The following is a 23432-nucleotide window of genomic DNA, read 5'->3' on the forward strand; positions in this document are numbered from 1 at the left end:
TGTGTTTCTTGTCTGATTGGTATTGTTTCTCTGTAAAAGCACTTTGAATTGTCTTTGACTGAAAGGTGCTATATAAATAAAATTGCCTTGCCTTGCCTTGCCTAGCTGCGGGTTGCCACAAGATTTTTTCAGAGCCTACAAAACGTTCTGCTCTGTTGCCCTGTTTTTTTTTTTGTTTTTTTTGACAGATACCCCAAATGTTGCCACAGAAATAGCTTAAAAGAAGTTGTAACACATCAAATACTGCTTTAGCCAAATTAACTGAGGCTGAATCAAGTGAGAAATGTTCCTACATTTAAATGAAAAAGATGCAGCATACAGCGAGCCTCGTGCATTTTTGTACAAGTTATTGAGGACATTTACCACAATAAAAAATACCTCATAACAGATATTCCGAATAAACAAAGCTAAATCAATAACCTAACACTAATTAATGTTGTTTAAAACACACCAAGATGATCAGATAACATTCTGCCATTAAGATATAAAGGCGTGTACTTATTTGATTCTGTAATGGTACAACACAAAGAGCTGTCTGACGAAGCAGCAGTCATAAACAAATGTACATTTGTGCAATGCATTGTCCTTCAAAGTCCAAATGTACAATGGCTAGTTGAACTACCTTTGTGAAAATATGGTGAATTCACAAGGTCTAGATTTGAAACAAAAAAGGAAAAAGAAATAAAAAGTCGTGTCTTTACTTTTGATTGGGAGTGCAATAAAATAGTTACAGAGTATAAATTTTATATTCATTTGTGAAGTGGGAAGTGTGATGAAAAGTCTTTTTTTTTTCTTTTTTTTTAAGAAAACACCACTAAAACCGTAAACCTGGTCCACATGTTATGCGAGCTTGAAGTGTTTGGTTTTAAATTGCTTTTCTTTTGTTCACACTCCATCTTTCTTGCAAAGTTGTGTGATAAAAATGCAACTCTCTTGGATGATGTAATGATAACAAAGGGTTTGTCAATGACGTTGACAGCTACAGAGATGCACGAGCCAGAGATGAGAACTGGCCAAAACTCGTTTAGCTCTAATCGATGATCATCAAATCAAATACTGAAACATTTGCCTTTTTTTTCTTACTCAGTGGCTCAAAGCAAAAGATCTGTCACTGTTGTTAGTCTTTTAACTAATCAACCAATTGATAAAAAAAATCATACCTTTTTATAGTTTTATGGGGAAAAAAAATCTAAATCAGACAAATCTGGGAGACATATGCTTTGTTTCAGATATGAGTATAGCCTTGTTGTACTTTTTGTTTGGAATCAGAAATGCTTTGACCACGACTACTACTTATCATATCAAAGAAGTAGTAGTTTTTTTATTATTATTTATTATTGTTTAAGTACTACAGACTCGAGAAAGAAAACAAATCTTAAGTGGGATTGTGCATTTCCAGACAAATGGTTTTAGAGACAATCCATTATGTTGACGTTGGGTTATTTCCTCAACTGTTTACATTTTAAAGCAAAAGGTTCTGGGTTGAGCAAAGATATTTTTGCTTTTTGCGAGGAGGACATTTTGGTTTTTACGGTTAAAGCTAATTTATTAGTTCTAAATTACTTTTAGAAATAAACCTCGACTTGATCACCTCAGCTGAATGAATGTTCTGGAGTAATAGTAGAACTAAAGAAAAATAAATTGCCAAGTGTTATCCTCTTTGAGTCAAGATGAGAGACTCAAACTACAGGAAATAGACAGAAAGGTAGGGCAAGAAGAGTAATCCCATTCAGACATCAACATTCCAAAGGCACAAACTAGACAAACCACTGACCTGGGTTTTCCCAAGGAGCGTGTACGCCTTCTGGACCTTGGTGTAGTGCAACACATCAAAGTGCTTACAAGTCCTTGACAGGGCGACATCAAGCTGCTCCTGGAGACAGAAATAGACAGAAGACAAAGGAGAGGAGGCGGCAAAGTAAGAGGGAGAAAGAAGAGGGATTATCAGTATTAAGACAGGGGGATTCAGATACACACAGATGTGCAAATGTAAAACTATCAGGCCAAGGGCAGAGCAGCTGGATGTGGATATGAGTGAATATATAACGAAGTGAAAGATAAAGAGATGAAAAGAGAGGCGTTGCAAGTAGGACGTGTTTTTGGAAGAATTTAAGAAGCGGTGAGATGTGTGACGGGCTTGACGCAATAATCTGAGCTCAGATGGCAAAGCGCCTACAAAGGCCAAGCGATCAAATGTCTTGCATCGCCCAATGTTTTCTTAAGCCTTGTGTGAAAATGCTACACAGGAGGATAAAGTAAAAACCTGCAGCTGATGCTCTGAGCCTAATGGACATGGTTGACGTGAATTGAAATTAAATTCATCCAGACTTATTGGTTCGACATCTAAGCAAAATGGACTTAAATTTAATTATATTTCCTGTGATAATAATCGTAGGAAGTGACTTTGAAAAGTATAGCCGTATCCTTTTGACGGTATGCATGTAAAGATGACCAAGTCCCTAAAAACAGAACAGACCTCTTCTGCAACTGCTGCACCAAATAGTACAACTTTACTGCTAGACAGTCCATGATATGCACATGCAATCACATTTTCAAATATATTGATATTCATTGATGCTCTTGTGAAATGATCAGTGTGTTAGTAAAATCAACAATCCCAGCCAGTTTGTTTTTGGAGTGTGAAACCATCATCATCAATTAGAATCGATACTTTCCCATACCTTGTGGGCATCCCTGGTGAAAAATGTGTGTGTGTTAAAAAGCCCCCCCAAAAAAACACAAAGGATCTGCCGGTAACATCTTGTTGCCAGATGGCACAGAATATCTTCAGTGGTCAAGTACAGGCCACGGCTTGATGGATCCAGGCTGTCTGACAGCAAAAAATGGACCAACACCCCATTAGGTCATACTGTGTCTGTGTGTATTGCTTTCCAAGGCTTTGCTGTATTTTTTTTTTTTTTCCAACCATGGTGTTGTGTAGAATTGAAGTCTTTTCATGCCGCTTCAGAATACTTCCAGGGCTACAATCAGAGCAAAATGCCCTTGACTGCAAACTCTGCACTAACGTCAACTGGTGGAAAGCGACTTTGGAAATGTGGAACCGTGCTTATTTGTTCACGTGTTTACTCTTATGATTTACAGGATTTTGTGCTGCTTGCTTACCGGCTCAAGCTCGTAGGTAAACAAGCAACCCCAGCAAGTGGCCATATGTGTGTGGATACATTCAAAACTCCCTCCTGTCCACCAACACAACTGTAAGCAGTTAATCTACAGGAGAGCAGCAGCAGTGGTTCTGTCATAATAGCCTCTTCATTATTATTTATCACGCACATGCATCACGACAAGAGCAGAGATGGCAGATACAATTTGCAGGGTCTGCATGCTCATACTGTTGACTCTGAGATTGTGTCAACATGTGGCGGACACAAAATGACAATGGCAAACAATCTGAATACGAAATTAAAGCATCATTTGCTTTTTGTCGATTGAAATCTTAAAAAAGAAAACACACACAAGGCAAAAATCAATTATTACATTACATGAAGTTTGAACATATTACTTCCAGATAATATCAGTAGTAAAAACAGGCTATTCACATACCTCTATTTGCTCAAGAGTGTCTTGTAGTTTAGAGTTCAGCTCACTGTGGAATGAAAACAGATTTATTTTCAGTTTCAGAAAAAGTTGTCATTTCTTTTATCTACTGCTTGTTGAGCAAATGAAAAAAATAGCAGATGTCAAACATCATTCATGCTCTCCTTGAAATAATTCTATATGAAATATGCTTCAGTTACTACAAAACAAAAATGATTTTGTCTCATGTCTCCTTTCCATAAACAAGGCAGGGATGGATGCGGCGGAGAACTGATACGGCGGTTATCCCTGTCGCCTCACAGCAAGAACGTTCCAGCTTAAATCTTGGCTGAGCCCTTTCTGTGTGATGTTTCTAGGTTCTAGGCTGATGCAGTTTATCTGAGGGTACACTGGATTCCTTAGGTAAGTTGAAAAAAATACATCTTATGTTATCTGAAGACTGCGAGGGTCGCTTGGCCTCGCATCTCCCTGTGTCAGATTGGAGATCAGACCTGACTAGGTGTGTTCTCGCCACCTTGTACTGTGACGGCTGTGACTCCTGCGATCCTAAAGTCCATTAAGCTGGTCAAAGACTTGTGTCGACGCCTTCAGCAGAATACCAAACCAGGCTCCATTATCTAGTATTCCGGTAAACACCAGCAGTTAAAATCTAGCGCTATTGTTTTCCGAAGCAGTATTACCCAAGATTCAATGTTGCTTCCCAGAATGAATGCTCGGCTTCACCAGCCTGCTGGTCCATTTTCATCTACAGGAGCCATCCAAATATTTAGCCTGCGTGTTCATTCTCAATCTTCTCCAATCCAGGCTCCATTTTTCCTGCCAGAACATTCTCTGGTTCTCCAACACTCATCTTGCCAGAACACTGTTGAGTCTGGCTCCTTTTCCAGCTTCCTTTTCTCTGCCCGACTCCATTTGTTTTCCTAAGCCCTGCACTTTTGCAAACAACTCGTGAACTTTCCCCAAGTGTCTTAGTCACATCTGAATGCACAACTCGTTTAATTAATAACTCAACATTGTACACGAGACGTCTTCACTGTCTTTGTGGTTCCCGTTCTGCTTTCGCCTCTACTCAGAAAATGCGTTCATCTGAAAAGCTGCACAGCAGCAGCAAGCATTGCGATTGTTTTGCCGATCCCGAGACACCAAGTCATTTCCCTTGTGACTCTGCCACCCTTTACCTCCATTCACAATCATCTGCTGTTCCACCGTTCCCCCTGCCTCTGTGCTCGCTTGGCTTGCGGTCTTTACCAGGTCAGCTTCCTCTTATGTCGTGCCTTGTGAGACTGCGGCAGCCCAAGGGAGTGTGTGTCCTTAACAGATTGCTAATGAAGCATCTTGGTTTTGCTTGGAGAGAGAGAGAATGATGAGGAGGTGGCGGAGAAATCAAGAAGAGATGCTAGACTAAATCAGAAATGCTCAGTTCCAGTAAGAGGCTTTACACGCACTCGTCATTGTAATGAATATCATAGTAATTTGGGGCTTTTATTGATTTATCGGAACCGTTTTCTTCTAGACAGATAATAGGCTTTCAATTATCTTTACAGACAAGAACTGGAAGCAGAAGTTCAAATTATCTTTGTTGAATTTCCCTGAAATTAGACAAAGACTGGAATATACATGAATCACCACTAAGATTTCGTTAATGCTCCTTTGCAAGTTTCACACACTTTTTGTAGGCATCAAAAAGACTTAAATCTTACTGGATATTTGCTTTTGCTTTCTTTGTCCATTCCAAAACCAGTTCTTGGTTGATGGCATCGGTCCTGTGAGATCATGCATCACCTTTTTAAACGTATAGTTTTTGATTTACGATATCAGATTCAGGGTACGACCCTCAGCATTATGTAACCTCAGCTATACTTGACAGCTGGTGATAAAAAAAATCAGCTTCATTCCTGTAGTGGCAAAATATTTAAATCCTTTTCTTTTTTCTTAAAACTCTCTGGGAGTGTTCGTGAGGACAGCCGTGAATTTCATTCAAGCTTGAAGGTGTCATTTTTGAAGCAGGGGCTCCGTGTCAATTCATGCTGGTGTTAAATTCACCTTGGTATCACGGGAGTTTCCAGTTCATGGTAGGCTTGAGCCTTGGTGGGTTGTTTTTAAATAGCTTCACCAAATCCCCTTTTATTTAAGAAACATAAGATACATTTGACGATGCAAATAAATTTAATGCCTAAAGCTAAACTTTTTCTGCTGAAAGTTAAGAAAAATGATCAAATTCTGAGATTGTGGTACCTATAATTGCTATTAGTGGAGTTGGAACAGATTAGACTCTCAGCTACAATAGAAGACAGCAGGCCAAAACTAATACCCTCAGTGGAGACAAAGATAGGAAGCCAAGGCAAAGAAAATGGAAAAAGTTAGAAAGCTGGCTCAACTACACAAGGATGAATTGATCGGCGTCAGGTCCAGACCGTTGAGGAAATACATCAGAATGTTCATAGGCGAGGCCCAGAAGAGTGAAAAGCAAAGGCTTTAGACTTCTGGCAACCACAAAAAGGAGATACACCCACGGAGCTCACGCCAAGAGGATAAACATACACTGGTTCGCTGCAGAATATTTTAGCTGGTCCCGATGTTCCAGTTTAGCAAAGAAACTGGAACTAAACCACACAGCGAATGGTATTAAAAGAGAGCACAGGGAAAAAAACAGGAGCCAGTCCCCAGAAAATGACAGCAATTAAACAGTAATGAACAATAACAGCTAGGAAGAAGTAGGTCTCAACATGGCCCACACTAAATAGTTGAAGTTCAGACATGCGTATTTAGACTTTTTTTTTTTTTTCACAGCTGGATAACAATACTGGTATCTGTATTGACTTATGCTTTGATTTTTCACCTTCATGTAAAGTCTGTATTGATTTATTGAGCCTTTTTCAGGTTCAATTTATGGAATTAGAACATGGCAAGGGAGATTTTTTTTTTATTTTATTTTTTCAGCAATTTATACGCACAGTGATTAAGGTGTTGCTTTCTGTTTAGATTATTACAAATTGCAGGCTAATAAAACCCCAAATTCAGTTTCTTAAAAGAAAAAATATATATACACAGGCTGTACTTTACAGTGTACTGAATACCTAATCAAGGCTTGACATCAGCATCATCTCAAGGCTTTGGTTGTAGCTCAGTAGCTGCCTTCCGGAAAACTGTCAACTTTACTTCTCCACCATTGTCAAGGCCGTAATTATGCTTAAACTAAAAAAATCCCTGCATTAAAAATAATTGTATTAATTTGTCCTAGGTTCATCCAACATTCATTGGTTTATAAGCTATACTTGTTTAAATGAACAGAAATAAATCCTTGGAAAGCATCACTCAATTGCAATTACTGTTTATAGGCTTGTTTTTCCTTTTGAACGGAATTGCTAGAATGGATCAACTTTTAGACGACACCAATTTACTGAGATTAACTTGTGCAGAATCAAAGCGGCTAAAAGGCATTACTCTAAAGCTTATTAGTATCACCAGGAAGGCTGACGTATATATTACTCACTGAATCTGAAAAATGGAAATTGAACCTGCGTGTTTCTCGCCATTATCTTTAGCACACTGATTATTATAAAAACAATCTCTTGCTTTCTGTTAATCCGACCATATCCTGCGTAGACGTGGAATAATTATTCTGCATTCTTGTGTGCACAGCTGCTGTTCCTCCCTAATACAGGCACTCTTCTGTGATCAGAAAGAATTCATAAATAACATAGGAGAAGAAAAAGCTAATTAACGATCTGTTCCCTGCAGCGGCCACTGGGTTTCAGCAGGGTCACGTACAAATCTGGGGGATTTTTCCACCCCCCCCTTTTAACTTATTTCAATTAATGTTGGCATTCGGAGGCTGCAGGGCTTTGAGGCTTGTCCCTTTACACTGATTTGCTGACTTGCTAAACAAGCATAAGCGCCTTAAAGGGCCCTAAGGATGTTCATGTTTTGTGGGAGCACCATTTTTGGCTGCAGTCGTGTGAGCCAGTGTTACAAAACAGATGGGGAGGGAAATAAGAGGCATGGGGTGGGCTTCAAAGGGTACATTATGCTACCGCAAGAGCAGACGAGGTTATATGCAGGAGCAAAAGGCCAAGAGGTGAGACTTTCACCGAGGTTGGAGAGCTTTAGTCCAAAGTGAGAATGCCTGACCGGCAGAACCCGCTCGAGCTAAATTCCACGAGATTTAGTTATTTCTCGTCGACGTCTCTGCAGATGTTGCTTGTTTTTCTGCGCAAGTCAAGTTCTGGTTGTAGATTTCAAGGTGAAAGGAGCGAAAGGAGTAGCTTTGATCTAGAGTTGTACTTTGCTTTCACTGTGTTTTCACAGAAGAAATCATTTCAACCTTGGGAACGGTCTTAAACCAAATCAGATGACACATTCACAGAACAGATCTGAAGGAGGCCTTCTCTCATTTCAAATAGTTTGACAAAAAAAAAACAACCACCCCTCTGTAGAATCTGAGTAAATGCATAAAAGTGACTAATTTAAATGAAGATTTATTTTCTCATGCCCTAACTAGTTGATTTGATTAGTGCACAGTCGGTATAAAATAAAAAATAAAAAATAAATAAAGCCAACTCTTATCCCAAGCAAAAATCTGAATCTGAATATTTTATCAGCTCCAAAGAACAATCACATTCACTGTGCCCGGCCACTCCTGCTGTGCTGTAGGGCATCAAATCTGTTCAAACGATAATGTGATGTCCAAATGAGGAAGCTCTGCCTTGTAGCACAGATTGTTTGTCTCACTGTCACGTTAACAAGACTGACAATATTTTCTAACAAATCCTAAAACTATTCAAAATTTCAATTTCAAACATTCTCCAAGACTCCAGATAGCAATCGCACAGAGAATGTTTTTAGTCGTTATTATAAGATCCAATTTGCAGACACTTTAAAAACAATGATTAGACTATATACATTTGACTTGATGATAATAGTAATAATGAGTACTAGTAATACATATGAGTACAAAACATTCAACTAGTTTAAATATGTATATTTTTTTCCCCATCAATCATGCAACATTATGCTGAACTGACATTACATGCAACTACTCCACAATCTGGTTTTGGTCTTCTTGGTATCAGAATAACATTAAATCAGACTAAATCCAACACTTTAAGAAATCTGAACTAGATTGGACTTATCCTAACCAGTGTAGGATAAGTGAAATATCAATTTCATCAATTTGTAAAGAAATAATCATTTCAATGTGTTTCAAAGCCTAAAGAAAGCAGTGACATTGGCCTGTTTTTATTTCTAAGACAGTGTGCGTGTATCTGCTAATAACTCAAAAACCAAAACGATTCATGAGTCAATGAAAAACTCAAATTTGATGTGGCAAACTAGAGATAAAAGTCATTTTCTTTATTTATTTTCTTATGGAAATTCTGTTTTTTGTTGTTGTTGTTTTGTTTTTGTTATTTTTACTTAGGAAAATTAAGTAATTGTAATCTGGAAGCTTTTTTATTGCTGGATTTTCATTCCCTTAAACCTATTTAGTCCTGAATAATAAATACCAAACATTTTTAGACCTTTTCTAACCACGTAGGAACCCCAGAGACATCCAGTTGCACACTTGCACCTCCACTGGTACAATTGCTTTTTATGTAAACACACTGTACGATCTAAACGGTGCATAATGAATGTGCAAGCATTTCTCACCAGGAGTGTTATTTAAACTTTTATATACCAATTGTTGTATGCTGCTTTTTCAGCATATGTCAGCATGGGGAATTTCAAAGTACATCCCATGAGGAGGTTTAATAAATGAGACCCTATAAAAAAAATAAATAAATAAATAAATATAAAAAACGGGATTCCCACAGCGATGGGGAACGTTTCATTTGCTTCATGCTGACTCAATTTATTACAGGAGCAAAGAAAAAGTCAGGTCAACAAATATTCCTTACTCTATTTTGTTTTCTCTCTTTCTGGCTCTGTAAATCTCCACAAATGTGCATTTGAAATGTAAAAAACAAAACATCTAAGGAACATTTTGTTTAAATATTCCAAAAAATAATAATAAACAAATAAATAAGCTTGGACTTCTCTGGTTGCCTACTTTACTAATTCATAAGAAAATCCTAATTAATTCACAAATTCAGAAAGGAACTATATTAACTGTGTCAGATAATCAGATTACCTATTAAATGTTCCTAGAGCAATATGGGAGAGTAAAAAAACAAAACAAAAAAAAAAATGTAACATACATAACATAGTATGTATGTTAAACAGCAGCTTAACATACATACTACCTTAACTATACCCAAAACATAAAACTGATTTCTATTTAACAGAGGATATAACGTAATTCTGCAATAAATTATGGGATTATACTGAAGAAAAATAAAGATATTATACAAAGTGATTAGCTGGATGACAGTTTTGTTATTCCAAGGAAACCTGAAGCTGCTCTGAAGTAGTCAGGATTGTCTTTCTGGGCTTGTGTTAGTTGTTTGGTGGGGAAAACAATTTGAGCTTAAAATAATGAAGAAGAAAACTTTACCTGAGGATTTACTTTTATGATTAATACAGAATATCAATCTATTAATCACTGTCATTTTCATAGATGTGAAACAGAAACAGTTGATTTTAGGGTTTAGAGTTTACCTAATAGATTAAGTTAAGGCTTCAGGATAAGATGTAAGCCATTGCTGAAATACAACATTATGAATTATTAAATTATGGCTAAAAAAATTATCTGAGGTCACAGTGACCTTTTAAGTTCATCCACAAGTCCAAATGATAACTGATGCCAAATATAAAAAATATTCCCTGATGGCATTCCTGGGATATTGCACTCATAAAATGTAATGGACGAACGGACAGACGGGCCCAAAGCAAAACATCCTCCAGCAGGCTAGATTTCATTTTATAATGATCCCAGAAACATTTCTACACAGACACACCCAACAACAGGCCCAAGTGGAGGATTTCAAAAATCAGCACTAAATATATGTAGACTGTTGCCAAAGGTCCATCCAAAGCTGATTAAGCCTATCACTGGCAGCTAACTATCTCACTGCACAGGAGTTTTGAACCCTGGCACCTGTGGTGAAATTCCCAACACTGGCAGTGATGTGTTTTATAATTGCCCGAGCTACAGAATACATGCAAGGATGAAGAAAGAGAAGGTTCATGCAACAATCTCCGTTCAGAGGAACAGATTATAGCACGGAAAAGACAACCACATAAGATATTAAGCAAGTATTACCATAGAGGCTTTTATAATTAGGGTTTATGTAATTATTGTTACTGCCTTAAGGGGGAGAAAAAGTTCAAAATTGCTGGCATTTGAGAAGGTTGTCTAATAGGGATTATTGTGAATCTGCTAAACCATTACTTAATGAAAACAAACATGATATTCATATAAAACAAGACCTACATTGTGATGGACAATTCATTAATCCCACTCTGACGTGCCTTGCGTTCCACTAAATTTTACTAAATAGTAAATTATAGTTAACTAGAATCCACTATAGTTCTAGAGTCAGTCAGGTTAGTTGGTCTCTTCACTAAAAGAACTGGTAAGAAACAACCAAGCAGCCAGCAACTGTGGAAGATTCACATCAGAGAGAAACTAAAAAATTATGAGCAGAAAAAGAAAAATACTTGTTTTGCAGAAATGTCAATTTCTGCAATGTTACTGTGTACCTTCACATTGTTAACAAGCACTTTCACAACCATCTGCCATAGTGCATCAGTTTATTTTTCACTTGTTTGAGGGATTATGAGTATATACAGTCACAACACGCTCAAATTCCACTTGCAATTTAATGAAATTCTACATAATTTAAATTTTGTCTTTAATATTTGTTCACTTTGATCCTGTTTAGACCAGTTGACTAATATAAAATATTTTGGATTATGATGTTATGTACTTGAGCCATATCACCACATTTCGTTACACAAAAATCTCCAAAAGGAAATCAAGTTGAGCTTTAGCGTTGCCAAGACGTTCTTATAAAGGACTCACCAGTTGGTGAGCTTTTATAGATCCATCTGAGAATCAAACATGGGCCTAACAAACAGAGTTTTAGGTCCAGCACTTCCTGAGAATAAAAAAAAATTGATTCTGTAGACGACTCATCTCTGAACATGTCTGCATGATGTAGCTTTAATGTGGAAGGAAAATCCCCCAGAAATAAAAAAATACATTTTTAAACAGTTGACGATATGCCTGTAAGATTGCACAGTTCTAAAACGAGGCATATTTTATGGAACATCAAGCATCCTGCATGGCGAGGTGAGCGAAGCGTTTCGGACAATGTAGTATCACAGTAAGTAATTCACATCGACTTTGTTTGATAATTACAAATATCAGAAAGCACTGTGGGTCTATCATTTTCTTGAAACAAAAAGCTGATATGCAATAGCCTGAAAAAGGATTTAAATATGGAGCTTCAAGAAAAAAAAAAGAAAAGGGGTGGAGATGCCTGGCAGATGACATGCAGATCTGTTTGCTTAAGTAATAAAAAAAGATTATTTAATAACGTTCTGCATCCTAAAATGTTTAACACATTTCTAAGAGACCAGAACGACACGAAAATTGGATAGCTATTCTGGAGAGTAATCGTTTTGTTCTTTTCCCTCAGTTGGCCTTTTTCTCTTCAGAGTGGATAACAATGAGAAGGTTTCAGCATCCCATTATTCACATGTGTATAATATTTGTTCATGGATCAGATTTCCCTCTTTTTCACAAAGCTGGTATTGTTAAAATATCCCCTAGTCATTGTTTTTTTTTTTTTTTCAACATTTCATCAGGATAGGACAAGTACATTTTTATTAATGACTATAAAAGCTTCAGTTAGATTAAGTGCCCCAGCATAAGGAGTTAAAAAGCTATTCTGAATAAAATCACATGAATAAGAATAATGTCAAAACAATAAAATCTGGTTGGGCTCTGTGACCAAAACATATTTCAACAGCTGCCCTCAATTGACCAACATACAGTACATGTATGCTGCTTGCAGGCTTAAAAGTTTGATATATTTACATCCATCAATCTTAAACACAAAAAAATTGTATTCCTACTCTACATCCAAAAGTAGGAAAAATACATTTGCTGGAACATTTAAACATCAAGGGTGGATGTTTAAAAAAGCCATTGAGCTTCCTCACATGTAAATGAAAGTCTCCTGTGATTCAATCGTTTCTTTTAGTTGCCTTTCCGTTGAGGTGTTTCACAGTTTAACCATCTGCATGTCATAGCTCACTGGGTGCCTGCCAGAGTCTCTAAATCTTGTAATTGGATGTTTTCTCAATAGGGGATAAGCAGTAGTAAGCTTAAAGTGGAAGCTGCCAGATGTATACCAAATATGCCATCGTGTCTCAGAAGAAAACTCGGCCTGCAGTGAGACAACATTCACTGTCCTGGAGCTGGAAACTTACTGCCTTGCAAACTATCCATAAGTCCTTAAACTTGTTTACACTCACATACAACCACAAACTTCAGTGTATTATAGTGATTTTATGGAGAAAAAAAAAACTAACAAAAAGGATTTAATAATTGGAAAGTGGGTGGAAAATAATGCTGTATTTTCATTTTTTTCACGAAAAAAAAAAATTGAGAAGTGTGGCATGAATTTGTGTTCAGCTCCCCGGTGTCAATTCCTTGTTGATTCAGCTTTCAATGAAAATAAAGTTGCAAGTCTTGGGATATTGCCCGTACATGCTTAACTTGTCTAGATACTCCAGTTCTTGAGGTACTTCAACTTTTAGATTTGTCCCTGGTCAAACTTTCCTGAATTAAATGGCTGAACTGCCTTAGATTTTGTTCATATGAATTAAATTTAAGGCTGAATAAAAAAAAAAAATAAAAAATACACGCCACACAGTTCAGATTTTTCTTTGCAAAGTTCTGCAAGCATATTTTGTGTTGATCTGTCGTCATAAAATCCAATTAAGATGTATTGGATTTTGTTTTTTATAATTTAACATGAAAATAAAAATCAATAGTTATTACTAGTTTTTCAAGGCACTTTTAAACATTCTAAGCCTTTCACATTGTGGGAGGAGCCACACTGCAGCCACAAAGAAATGGCAACAGGAAACAATTCCCAAAGTGAGACATCTCAAACCAGATCAATCAACTTCCAACCTTGAGAAAGAAGGTTAAAAATCAAAAACGTCTGGCGCGCTTCGATCTGTTTTATCAAAGGAAACACGATAAAAAAAAAAAAAAAAAAAATAGGCGAGTGTGTGAGTGGAACTGAAATGTGATTTTTCCAAAACCACACAACTCTGATGTCCTACTTCTATCACGAAATGTTGCTAGCAGCAGGTTTTCCCTCCCCTGGACTCGGCTGCACCACCACATCAATCTGCTCATACTGTACCTGATGCAGCTGTAGTGTTTGAAGGTGCTGGCCGCCTTTTGACATTCCAGACAGAGCTGGATTGCACCGGGATAGTCTTCCTCCTAAAAGAACGCAGAGCAGTGAGGTTGTTTAATGCATTTCCCAAACAGGCAGAAAATTCACAGCATTTTTATTGTAAACGCTTCCTACCACAAAGACTTTAGATATAAATGGCAAAAAAGGGCTTGGTTGAGGCATTGATATGTTTGCCCTTCTCTTTGTATTAGGTTCCTGACCCAAAGAATTATTGTTCTTCTAAAAATAGTCGCCACAGCGGACACCGTCCTGGCAACCTTGGGCGGAATAGCGATTGCGAAAAACCCTCCATGATGTTTGACCTTTTAAGTCGTTTATGAACATTTCTGTGGGAGTTTGTAGGGATTACAGTACCTCGAGCATCTCGCTGAGTCTTACATCTGTCCTTTGCTGTAAGTTGAAAAGAAGAAAAAACAAGAAGAATATGAAGAGCATATGTAATAGTAATCAGTATTTAGTGATGAGTGCAAAGATAGTTGTTTCTATCTTTGCACTATTTGTACCTAGGGCAAGTTATAAAAGAAAAAAAGAAAAAATAACCATAGTCAGTGCACAGATGTGTCTCTATGAGATGTGTCAGAGTATATCAGATCAAACAATACATCCGTATTAGCATCTTTATCAACATATCGTGTCGGATATTGTCTTAAATATCACCGCATTTGTTGATCAAACTATACCTTTAAATAGATTTAAAAAAAAAAATTGTGGCACTGAAGGCTACTTTTTGAATCATTTCTCAGGCAAGGGATGAGCCAGTTACTGGTATTAAGGTTTTACACAGATGCAGATTCAAAAAGCAGAAACATTCTGTTCGTTTCTATCCTTTCAAGACTGCTGCCTGAAGCAAAGCCACAATACTTTTCCATTAACTGAGGTGAAAACCAAAGTTAGGCTATTTAAGAAATATTTCTGGTTGCAAGAAACATTCATGGTGTGGAAACAAAAGGAGTAACTTATTAGGAAAACGGAGTTTTAAATCCTGGCAAGATACAAACAGCATCTCATTTAACTGGTGGACTTAAGGCATTTTGCATGACCGCAAATGTCAGCTTGTTATATTTGTGTTGCTCTACAAGAAGGAGAATGGCAAAAATGGAACAATATTCTGTGCGGTTATCTTTAGAAAGTACTACATAAACTAATGAAAAATATAGCTTTATTTTAGCTAATAATTGGGGCCTGCCACAGCAGAGAATAGGTATGCCTTGCTTTTCAAGGCTTTTCAAGGCATTTCAATGCCTCCATGCCATGCATGGAAGGCACCTATCGCTCTACTCCTCAAAATAACTGCCGCATGCGGCTCGTACCGCTGCTTGCACCCCAACCATATCCAACGACGTATATATCAAAACATGCGGCTGGATCTCGGCATGCGGGCTATTATTTCTGTTGGCATTTCAAGTAACCGTGGCGACGCAATTAGCGAAGAACGAGCCAAATGCACATCAAAACGAATTATAACACTGTTTTGTGTCAGTTAGGTTCAAAACAGAGATCAAAAATTGTGTCTCCCCCTCTGTTTCTCTACTTACAATAGACTGTATTTACAAGAAATCCTAGTAACACTTTATTTGAAGGGGGGTGAATAAGACTGTCATGACACTGTCATAAACATGACATAACACATGTCATGAACATGAATAAGCCTTCACAACTTGACATTAACCAAGAAATCATTACTGTTTAAACTTTACCTTTAATAACATAAAGTTACCTAATTTTTAAAGTGCAATCAGTAATACTTTTATAACAAATTTATATCAGTGAATGATGCAAAATGATTTTGCTGGATAGTATTGATTTTGATTGCATTTGAGTGTGTTAAATTGCATTGCATTTGAGGTTTGTTAACATTACCAGGGTCTTGATGGTCCTCAGTGACTTGAGCAGCCCTGTCAGCAGCTGTCGCCTCCTCTGATTGGCTAACAGACCCAGGCTGGCCTCCGTGAACTCCTCCTTGGAAACTCTGAGTTGTCTTCACAAAAGAAACCCCAAAGTGAGTTTGACCAAGTTTAATCCTGCATAAGGCACTATATATTCAAACAGGAAGCAGGAAAAAAAAAAATACAGCAAAAGGAGAAAAGCTGGTATGTAGCTTTAATGTCCTTAACCACTAAATCCACCCATAAGAACAAACATCTGTAGCAGAAGTTGAATTATTAATATTATTGTGAATTCATTTCAATATTAAAAGTGCATATTTCTTGAGTCATAATATCTGACAGGCCTTTTTGGCTAAAATGCTGCAAGCAGTCAAATCCTGACTCCAGCCAGGCTGAATATACCCCGAGTTTGTCTGTTGCCACATTTCCAAACCGTCTGTGTTGTGTTATCAAAGTGGGCTCAAAACAATCAATTTGAGCAGAAGGAGAATACATGAGAGAACATTACCACGGTCATGAGACAGGCATTTTATTTGCAGGGGCAATTTCTGCAAGGAGAAGTTATTTTTGGTTGGTTACTGGGCAGCATGTTACAGTACATCATTACCTCCTTGCATTAGTGCAAATGACTGCTGCCAGCTGCAGATTGGCCTGTAATGCTGTCACTCTCTCCAGTTCCTGTGAAAAGAGGAGGATAATGTTTAAAAAAAAAATCAGAATTATTTTCTTCAATGTGAAGAAAATATTTCTTTTTCTTCACATTGAAGAAAAAGAATTATTGTTAAAATTTCCCAATTTTAACAAATTGGGAAACTGATAATTCTGTCATAACTTGGTAAAAGTCTGATCAGATGGTTCACAACAAATGAAGGAACATCTGTGGATGGACGTAAGGTATTGAATCAGGCAAGATCACAGAAAAAAAATGTTTTTTTCGACCTTAACAAGTCTGACTCCTTCGATTTCTAGATACCTAAATCTGCCACATTAATCTGTTCAACCAACATTTTGTAAGTTCTGCATGAAAAATGTGGGGATATTAAGTCATTATGTCGTTCAGTAAGCATACATGTTCTGTGTCCCAGAGATTGTGTATTTAAGAGCAACATCTGCAAAGTAAAAGAAAAAGACCTTGTGAAGATTCTAGAAGTAACAGGGTGTCAGCATCATGTTGTGGGAGAGTTGCTGAACAAACGCCTCTAAATTGACAATTACCCAAACAACACTGCAAAATTAGGCTCAACGTGGCAGAACAACAAAGTCAAAGTCCTGATATCAGTCGCATAGAAAATGTGTGAGACTAGAAACTATTGACTAGATCACACCAGTTATGAAAGGGAGAAAAGGCCAAAACTTTGGCAAACTGTTGTGAGAAGCTTAAGTACACACAAAATGTTTGATCCAATTAGTAAGGAAATACATTTAAATATGTGAATCTAAGGAGGTAAAAAACACATTTTTAAAGCAGCTCTGTGATTACTTGGTAAATAGAAATACTTTTGTAACCATAACTGGTATAGAAAAGCCTGATTTCAGATGGATTGAATGTCAGATGGAGCAAAAACAGCACATGCAAGTATCAGATTTCAAGTGCATATCAAATGTCAGAGCACTTCTGAATCACAAGGACTCTGCTGTGAGTAAACGGACGATTCAGTTATGGAGTCATCGTTTGAGTGCCAACGAATAATACAGTGCGAGAAAACAATTCCTAAAATACATCTAAGAAAAAGAGCGAAACCTTTTGCTCTTCAGAGCTGTGACATTTAGATCAGTCTGGTCTGAGAGTTCGGCAATCGTCCCACTTCAGCGACCTCTGACGAGAACAAGTACACCCTCAGACAACGCTGGGCAGCCTCTTCTCGTCTTCTGTGTCCTTTTATTTTTCCGGTCTCCCAGATGTCATGCCGGAGGTGTAAGATGCTGGTTGTTTGATATTATTTTCAAAACCGTATCGTCCTTTTACAAAAAAAAAAAAAAAAGGTTCCAGTGTTCTCCAAAAAAAAAAAAAAAGTGTCTCATAACACTGTCAGATAAAAAAAACCAAACCTTTCATTAGGAGAATATGAACCGAGGAAATCCATTTTTAACGGTAATAAAAACAGAACAACTAAAGTGCCAATTCAGCTCTGGGCACAAGTTCAGTAACTCCTTTCAAACCAATCTGGCCTCATGATCTTGACTGTTGACGAAGACCTTGATAAGAAGTAAGATTACGTTGCAAGAGTTTATTCAGTTTCAAGGATTTTCTCCGGAGGGACTTGCGCCTTGTGATGATTTTGTTTTGTCGGGGTTTTTCGGGGGGGTCAGAGAAAAAAAAAAAAAAAAAAAAAAAAAAAAGGTTATGTTTATGCTTGAACCAGAAAAAAAAAAAAAAATACTTAAACCTCTATTCACTTATTTACGCAAGATGTTTTTGAAGTAAGTCATGCAAACTCTGAGTCATGAGCAATATTGTGACTTTTAAAAATACATTTTTATGTTAGGAAAATTAAAGGTCTGGTAAAGTGCACAGAAAAACTTTAGATTTACTCTTTAACCAACAAGAAATGTCTGCTCTTTAAAATGTCCTTTTCAATACTGTCAGTCTAACCAAAATAACCTCTCTCGGGTCATTTGTGGGCAATAGTAGAATAATCTTTTCTGGTTGATCACCAACCCACATGCTCACAGTCAGATGGTCAAAACCTTAGTCAACAAGAAGCTTGCCTCTCTCCGAGTGAGAGACCCAATGAGCCTTTTGGATGAAATTGAAGTCAATAAGCTAATCAAATGTTTTGCCAGTTTGACTTTGTGCGTTTAATTATTATTATTATTATTATTATTATTATTATTATTATCATTATTATTATTATTATTTTATCATTATCTAAATTGACAAAGTAATTTCTTTAAATTAATGCACCAAAAATGCCTTCATAAAAATCATCCATCAGATCAAAGATAGAAAGGACAACACTGCATCCACTTCTTGTTTAATCAGTATCCTAGACTGTAAAAGAAAAAGATCAGCACTGAAATGATTCAGATAATTTTAACAGATTTTATTCTTTGTTTATCTAGAACTTATCTTCTATGTTCTGGATTTGTTGTGTGTAGTAAATTCAAACAACTAATATGTAATCAAGACAGCAGCTCTGCATGAAAGGAATATAATAAAACACTGAAAGGGCATGAAGATGGTTGCATTAAAAATAATCTCCAAAATGACTGTCTGCTAAGTAGTAACATATGGCCAGGTACAAAAAAAACCTGCCAAGTCCACCTGAGGAAAAAAAAAATAATCCAGCTGATTGTATCCAATGCTCTGACCATGCAGCCAATTGAGTCTTAATTGTAAGACTCTCTTATGAGCAGTCTTCAAAGTAGTGCAAAATCTGAAAATGGCTGTGCAGAAATAAAATGAAAATGAAATAAAAGACTGATGGTGCACAAGCAGCGGTTTCACAGCCATAATCCTAAAAAAAAAAAAAAAACACACACACAAAAAAAACAGCATCATCACTGAACATAAACACATTTATAAATGTTTTAGCAATTCCTTGTTTTATTAAAGCATATCTGTAGTAATAACGTAAACAGGCAAGAGTATTTGAAATGGCGACGTGTGCATTTGGAGGTAAACCTGACCCCCAAAAAAGTAGCTACTTATTTTCTCTCCGACAGAAGCTAATCTTTTGCAGGAAATATGACTGTCATTACCGACACATGGCAGCGAAAAAAGGGAAACTGAATTTGGAAAAGGCCTTTTTATACGTGCACAGTGACAGACTGGAAAAGGCACAGAGAACTTTGATTAAAATAAAAACAGAAAGACGCGCGCACGCACACACACACACACACACACAACACTACATGCGTTGAACATGAAGAGAGCCCAGAATCCAGCCTGAGGCTCCAACTCGTTCTTATATCACACCTTCGAGCGGTCTACCCTATATTACCCTGACAGCTCCGCGAGTTCATTTCGTGTGAGAGGAAATACAGAAACTGTGCAACAGTGGTGGGTTATAACCGACAGGTTTTAATAGTCAGCCCACTTTCAACGTACAGGAGAACCGAATCTAATATAGCGTCCAGGCAGATTGCAGCTCTATACAGTCCGAGTGGGAGAAAGAAATTATTAGTCATAAGGGAAGTTTTTCTCCAGGTGTTTTATTCATATATTCATGAGAGGTCCACTCTGTGACCCCTTCAGCACATTAACTCTGTCCTGCCTCCTTACATTTATACATAGATCACATCGTAATGATGCTGCAGTTTGGGCTTTGCTCAGCTCGCTTTGTTGTGCTGAGGGCAGTAAAAAGTAAAATAGGGGGCCATTTTGGTCTAGGAAGCCATGAGTTATAAAAGGACACTCCAGTATCTGAAGGGTGGCCAACAACTTGCAATATTGTTCGTAACCTTTGACTTTTTCTTTTCTTTTCTCTGTAATGTCACAAGACCACAACATTTAATGGATTTTACTGGGTTATGATGTGACAGAGATAAACAAACTGTGCAAAAATGTAAAAAAATCACAACAAGCAGCTTTTCCAGGTTTTCAAAACATTTTACGAATAAAAACAACAAGAAAAGATGTAAATTTGTATTCAGCCACCCTGCATCTATAATTTGTGGAACCACATTTTGTTGTCAGAGTATCTGCAAGCTTTTTGGAGCCTTTAGTATGTTTTCTTCTTCCAGGTTTACCCTGCGATTGGCTACTTTTCTTCTTACATCTAACTTCCCATCATCTCTGACCAGTTTTCACACGAGTGCTGAAGAAAAGAACCCCAACAACAAGATGCTGCCACATCCATAGTTAACTGTGGGCATGGTGGATTCAGTGTGAAGTACAGTGTTAGCTTTCCACCACATAATTTTCCATATTTGACACTTTTTGACATGTGCAAAGGTTTAAGTAGTTTTTTTTTTCCAATATAACCTAACCTTGCATTAAACATCTCCACAACTTAAACCCTGACCTGTCTGCTGTGTTCCTTAGTTTTCATGGGGCTGTTTGTTCACTAATGTTCTCTAACAAACGTCTGAGGTCTTCACCAAACAGGTTATTAGCAGTATTTACTAATTATGTGGCTTCTCAAGGCAATTGGATGAGCTGGATTTATTTGAATGTTTCAAAATAACAGGGGGTGAATATTTTACAATTATGTACTACTTTGTAATGGTCTAACGCATAAGAACTTCAAACACTAAAGTTTGTGGTTGTAATGTTTGCAAATTGTGAAAACTTCAAGTGTGTGAATTTTTAGTTTTTATTTTTTTTTTTTGCCAGGCCTTCAATACAATCACATGTACTCAAAAACAATAACTGCACCGCCACATACTTTTTCCTACTCTGCCAAGTTAAGTCATTTCAAACCCACTCATACCTGGAAGCTACTCTCCCAAATTCTTGGTAAAGTTGCAACAATAACAGAAGAAAAATTCAATCAAGGAGAAAGGCAGGATGAGCAACTACATAGTACAGTGCATCCTGAAGTAGTCACAGTGCTTCACTGTTTTCACTTATTATGCTACAGACTTATTCCAAAATTGGATGAAATTTATTACTTTCCCTCAAATCCGCATAATCACAAAATGAAAAAAAAAGTTTCTCTCTTATTCTTTGCAGATATATGTATAAAAAAATTAACACAGCCTTTGCTCAATGTTTTGTTGATGCACCTTTGGAAACAATTACCGTTTCAAGTCTTCTCACAAGTTTGGCACAGTTCTGTTTTGGTAGATTTGCCAATTCCTCTTTGCTCTCAAGTTTTATCAGGATAGATGGGAAGCATCACTGCACGGCCATTTTCAGATCTCTACAGAGATCTTTATGCAGATTAGGGTCTGGCCTACGGCCAGGCCTCTAAAGGACATCCAGAAAGCTTTCGTGAAGCCACTACTTTGATACATTGGCTGCACGCTTGGGCTGCATGCTTTTTAGCATTCTCCTGCTAAAAAAAGTTAAGATTTACTCCAGGCTGAGGTCAACAGCTTTCTGGAGCAGGTTTTGTTTTGCAAGTTCCTTCCAAGAATTTATAGCCATGGATAGTTTTAGTTATTTATAAAAGACTTGTACAAGTGTACATAATTATTCACCACGTCCGATAAATGTTTCACAAAAATATCTATGTCTCCTCCAAATACAAAAACCAGACTGTGGAAGCGGACAAGCTGAAGTGAAATATCCATTAACACGGAAACAAATTTCTGACCAATCACACAACACTCCGCACATAGTTCAGCCTGGGCCTGGAGTCGAGAATGGGAGGCAGATCCCTCTCTGCAAAACACAATGACGCAATTTCCGTCACGCATCTCTGTCAATGAAAGTCGATTTCGGCACTTCGGATGAAGTATGGGGCCTTACAGCTTCACAAATCGTTATGCACCCATATTTGCATCTTGAAACGATCCTGTCTCTGAAGTCTACAGACAATTCCTTCGACTAAATTCTTGTTTGTGCACTGTCAAAACACAAACCTCATATGGAAAATTGTGTGCACTTTCCAAATCCTGTCAAATCAACTTAATTTACCACAGATGGACTCTAAGCTGTAGAAACATGTCAAGAATTATCATTAGAAACAGGATTCACATGAGCTTCATTTTGAGCTTTGCGGCGAAGGCTGTAAATACTTATACAAATATGTTTATGCAAAGTTTGTAAAGGGAATAAAATGAATTTAGTCCATTTAGATATATATACAGCTGCAATATAGAAAGAAAAACTGTAGCACTGTAAATGTGGTATGCAAGTAAACACTGATTCAGTTGTACTCTTTTGCGATGATTTCGATTTACCTCGTCCACCCTATTTGGAGGTAATTTATTAGAATTTTGAGGAAAAGCAAACAACCTTTTTTTTTTTTTTTTGACGCATCTGAAGATAATAAAGTTTGAGGACTTAATTTCTAACCAAAAATATACAAGTGGGAACTTTTACTAAAAACCCCTGCTTGTTTTCTTTATTGATCTTGAGTACATACATATACATTAGTAAACAAATTTCTATAAAATACTTATAAATGAATCAATAGTAATGGTTGTAGCTTCTGTATATATATATTTCCTCACTTTATAAAACTGAATCACACCATTTGAACACAAGTGAAGGCCAAGGATCCCTAGAGGGCATCATCAGAGATCAAACTGACCACTGTACAGCTATGAATCATATTAGACGCTTAGCAGCCAGGCATTTATGCTGCTCTGTGATTTATTGGTTCGCTGATGTGTTACACTCAACAAAAGAACAGATTAAAGTCCTGTGGATGTGTTTTTCTTCGTGGATTTTTTTTTGTAAAAGATCACTAAGGGATAAGAAAAACAAAACAAACAAAAAAACAGTAGAAAAATCATACTACAGCAGGAGAACAGAGAAGATATCATCAAGGATTGTTGCTCTTAGTTATAAACATATGCAGCAGCAACTGATATGAGGAAGTGAATAAAAGCCACCAATGTTTTTAAGTGATTTTGGACGCGACGTTTTCAATGTGAATACATAATTGTGATAGTGACACAAAGTAGTACCAATTTAGAAATGGCGCCGAAAAACTGCAAATGCGTACCAGTGAGCGTTCCTGGTTGTGGGGTATTGGCATGACCTACTAAAAGA

The 23432-nt window shown here is 37.1% G+C and overlaps 1 protein-coding gene across 1 annotated transcript in view; it reads right to left on the bottom strand.

Annotated features, from left to right (window-relative positions):
- Positions 1-869: 869 nt before the first annotated feature.
- Positions 870-23432, bottom strand: part of LOC103134989 (syndetin-like) — a 40846-nt gene continuing 18283 nt past the window's right edge. The window contains exons 6-11 of the mRNA XM_007547518.2: positions 16431-16501; positions 15798-15915; positions 14292-14327; positions 13881-13963; positions 3562-3604; positions 870-1873 (exon numbers count right to left, since the gene is read on the bottom strand). Coding sequence (XP_007547580.1) covers positions 1730-1873; positions 3562-3604; positions 13881-13963; positions 14292-14327; positions 15798-15915; positions 16431-16501 — 495 coding nt within the window. The 3' untranslated portion in view covers positions 870-1729. The remainder of the gene's footprint in view (positions 1874-3561; positions 3605-13880; positions 13964-14291; positions 14328-15797; positions 15916-16430; positions 16502-23432) is intronic.

The sequence above is a fragment of the Poecilia formosa genome, unplaced genomic scaffold (assembly GCF_000485575.1).
Source record: "Poecilia formosa unplaced genomic scaffold, Poecilia_formosa-5.1.2 Scaffold21, whole genome shotgun sequence".
NCBI classification, from domain to species: Eukaryota; Metazoa; Chordata; class Actinopteri; order Cyprinodontiformes; family Poeciliidae; genus Poecilia; species Poecilia formosa.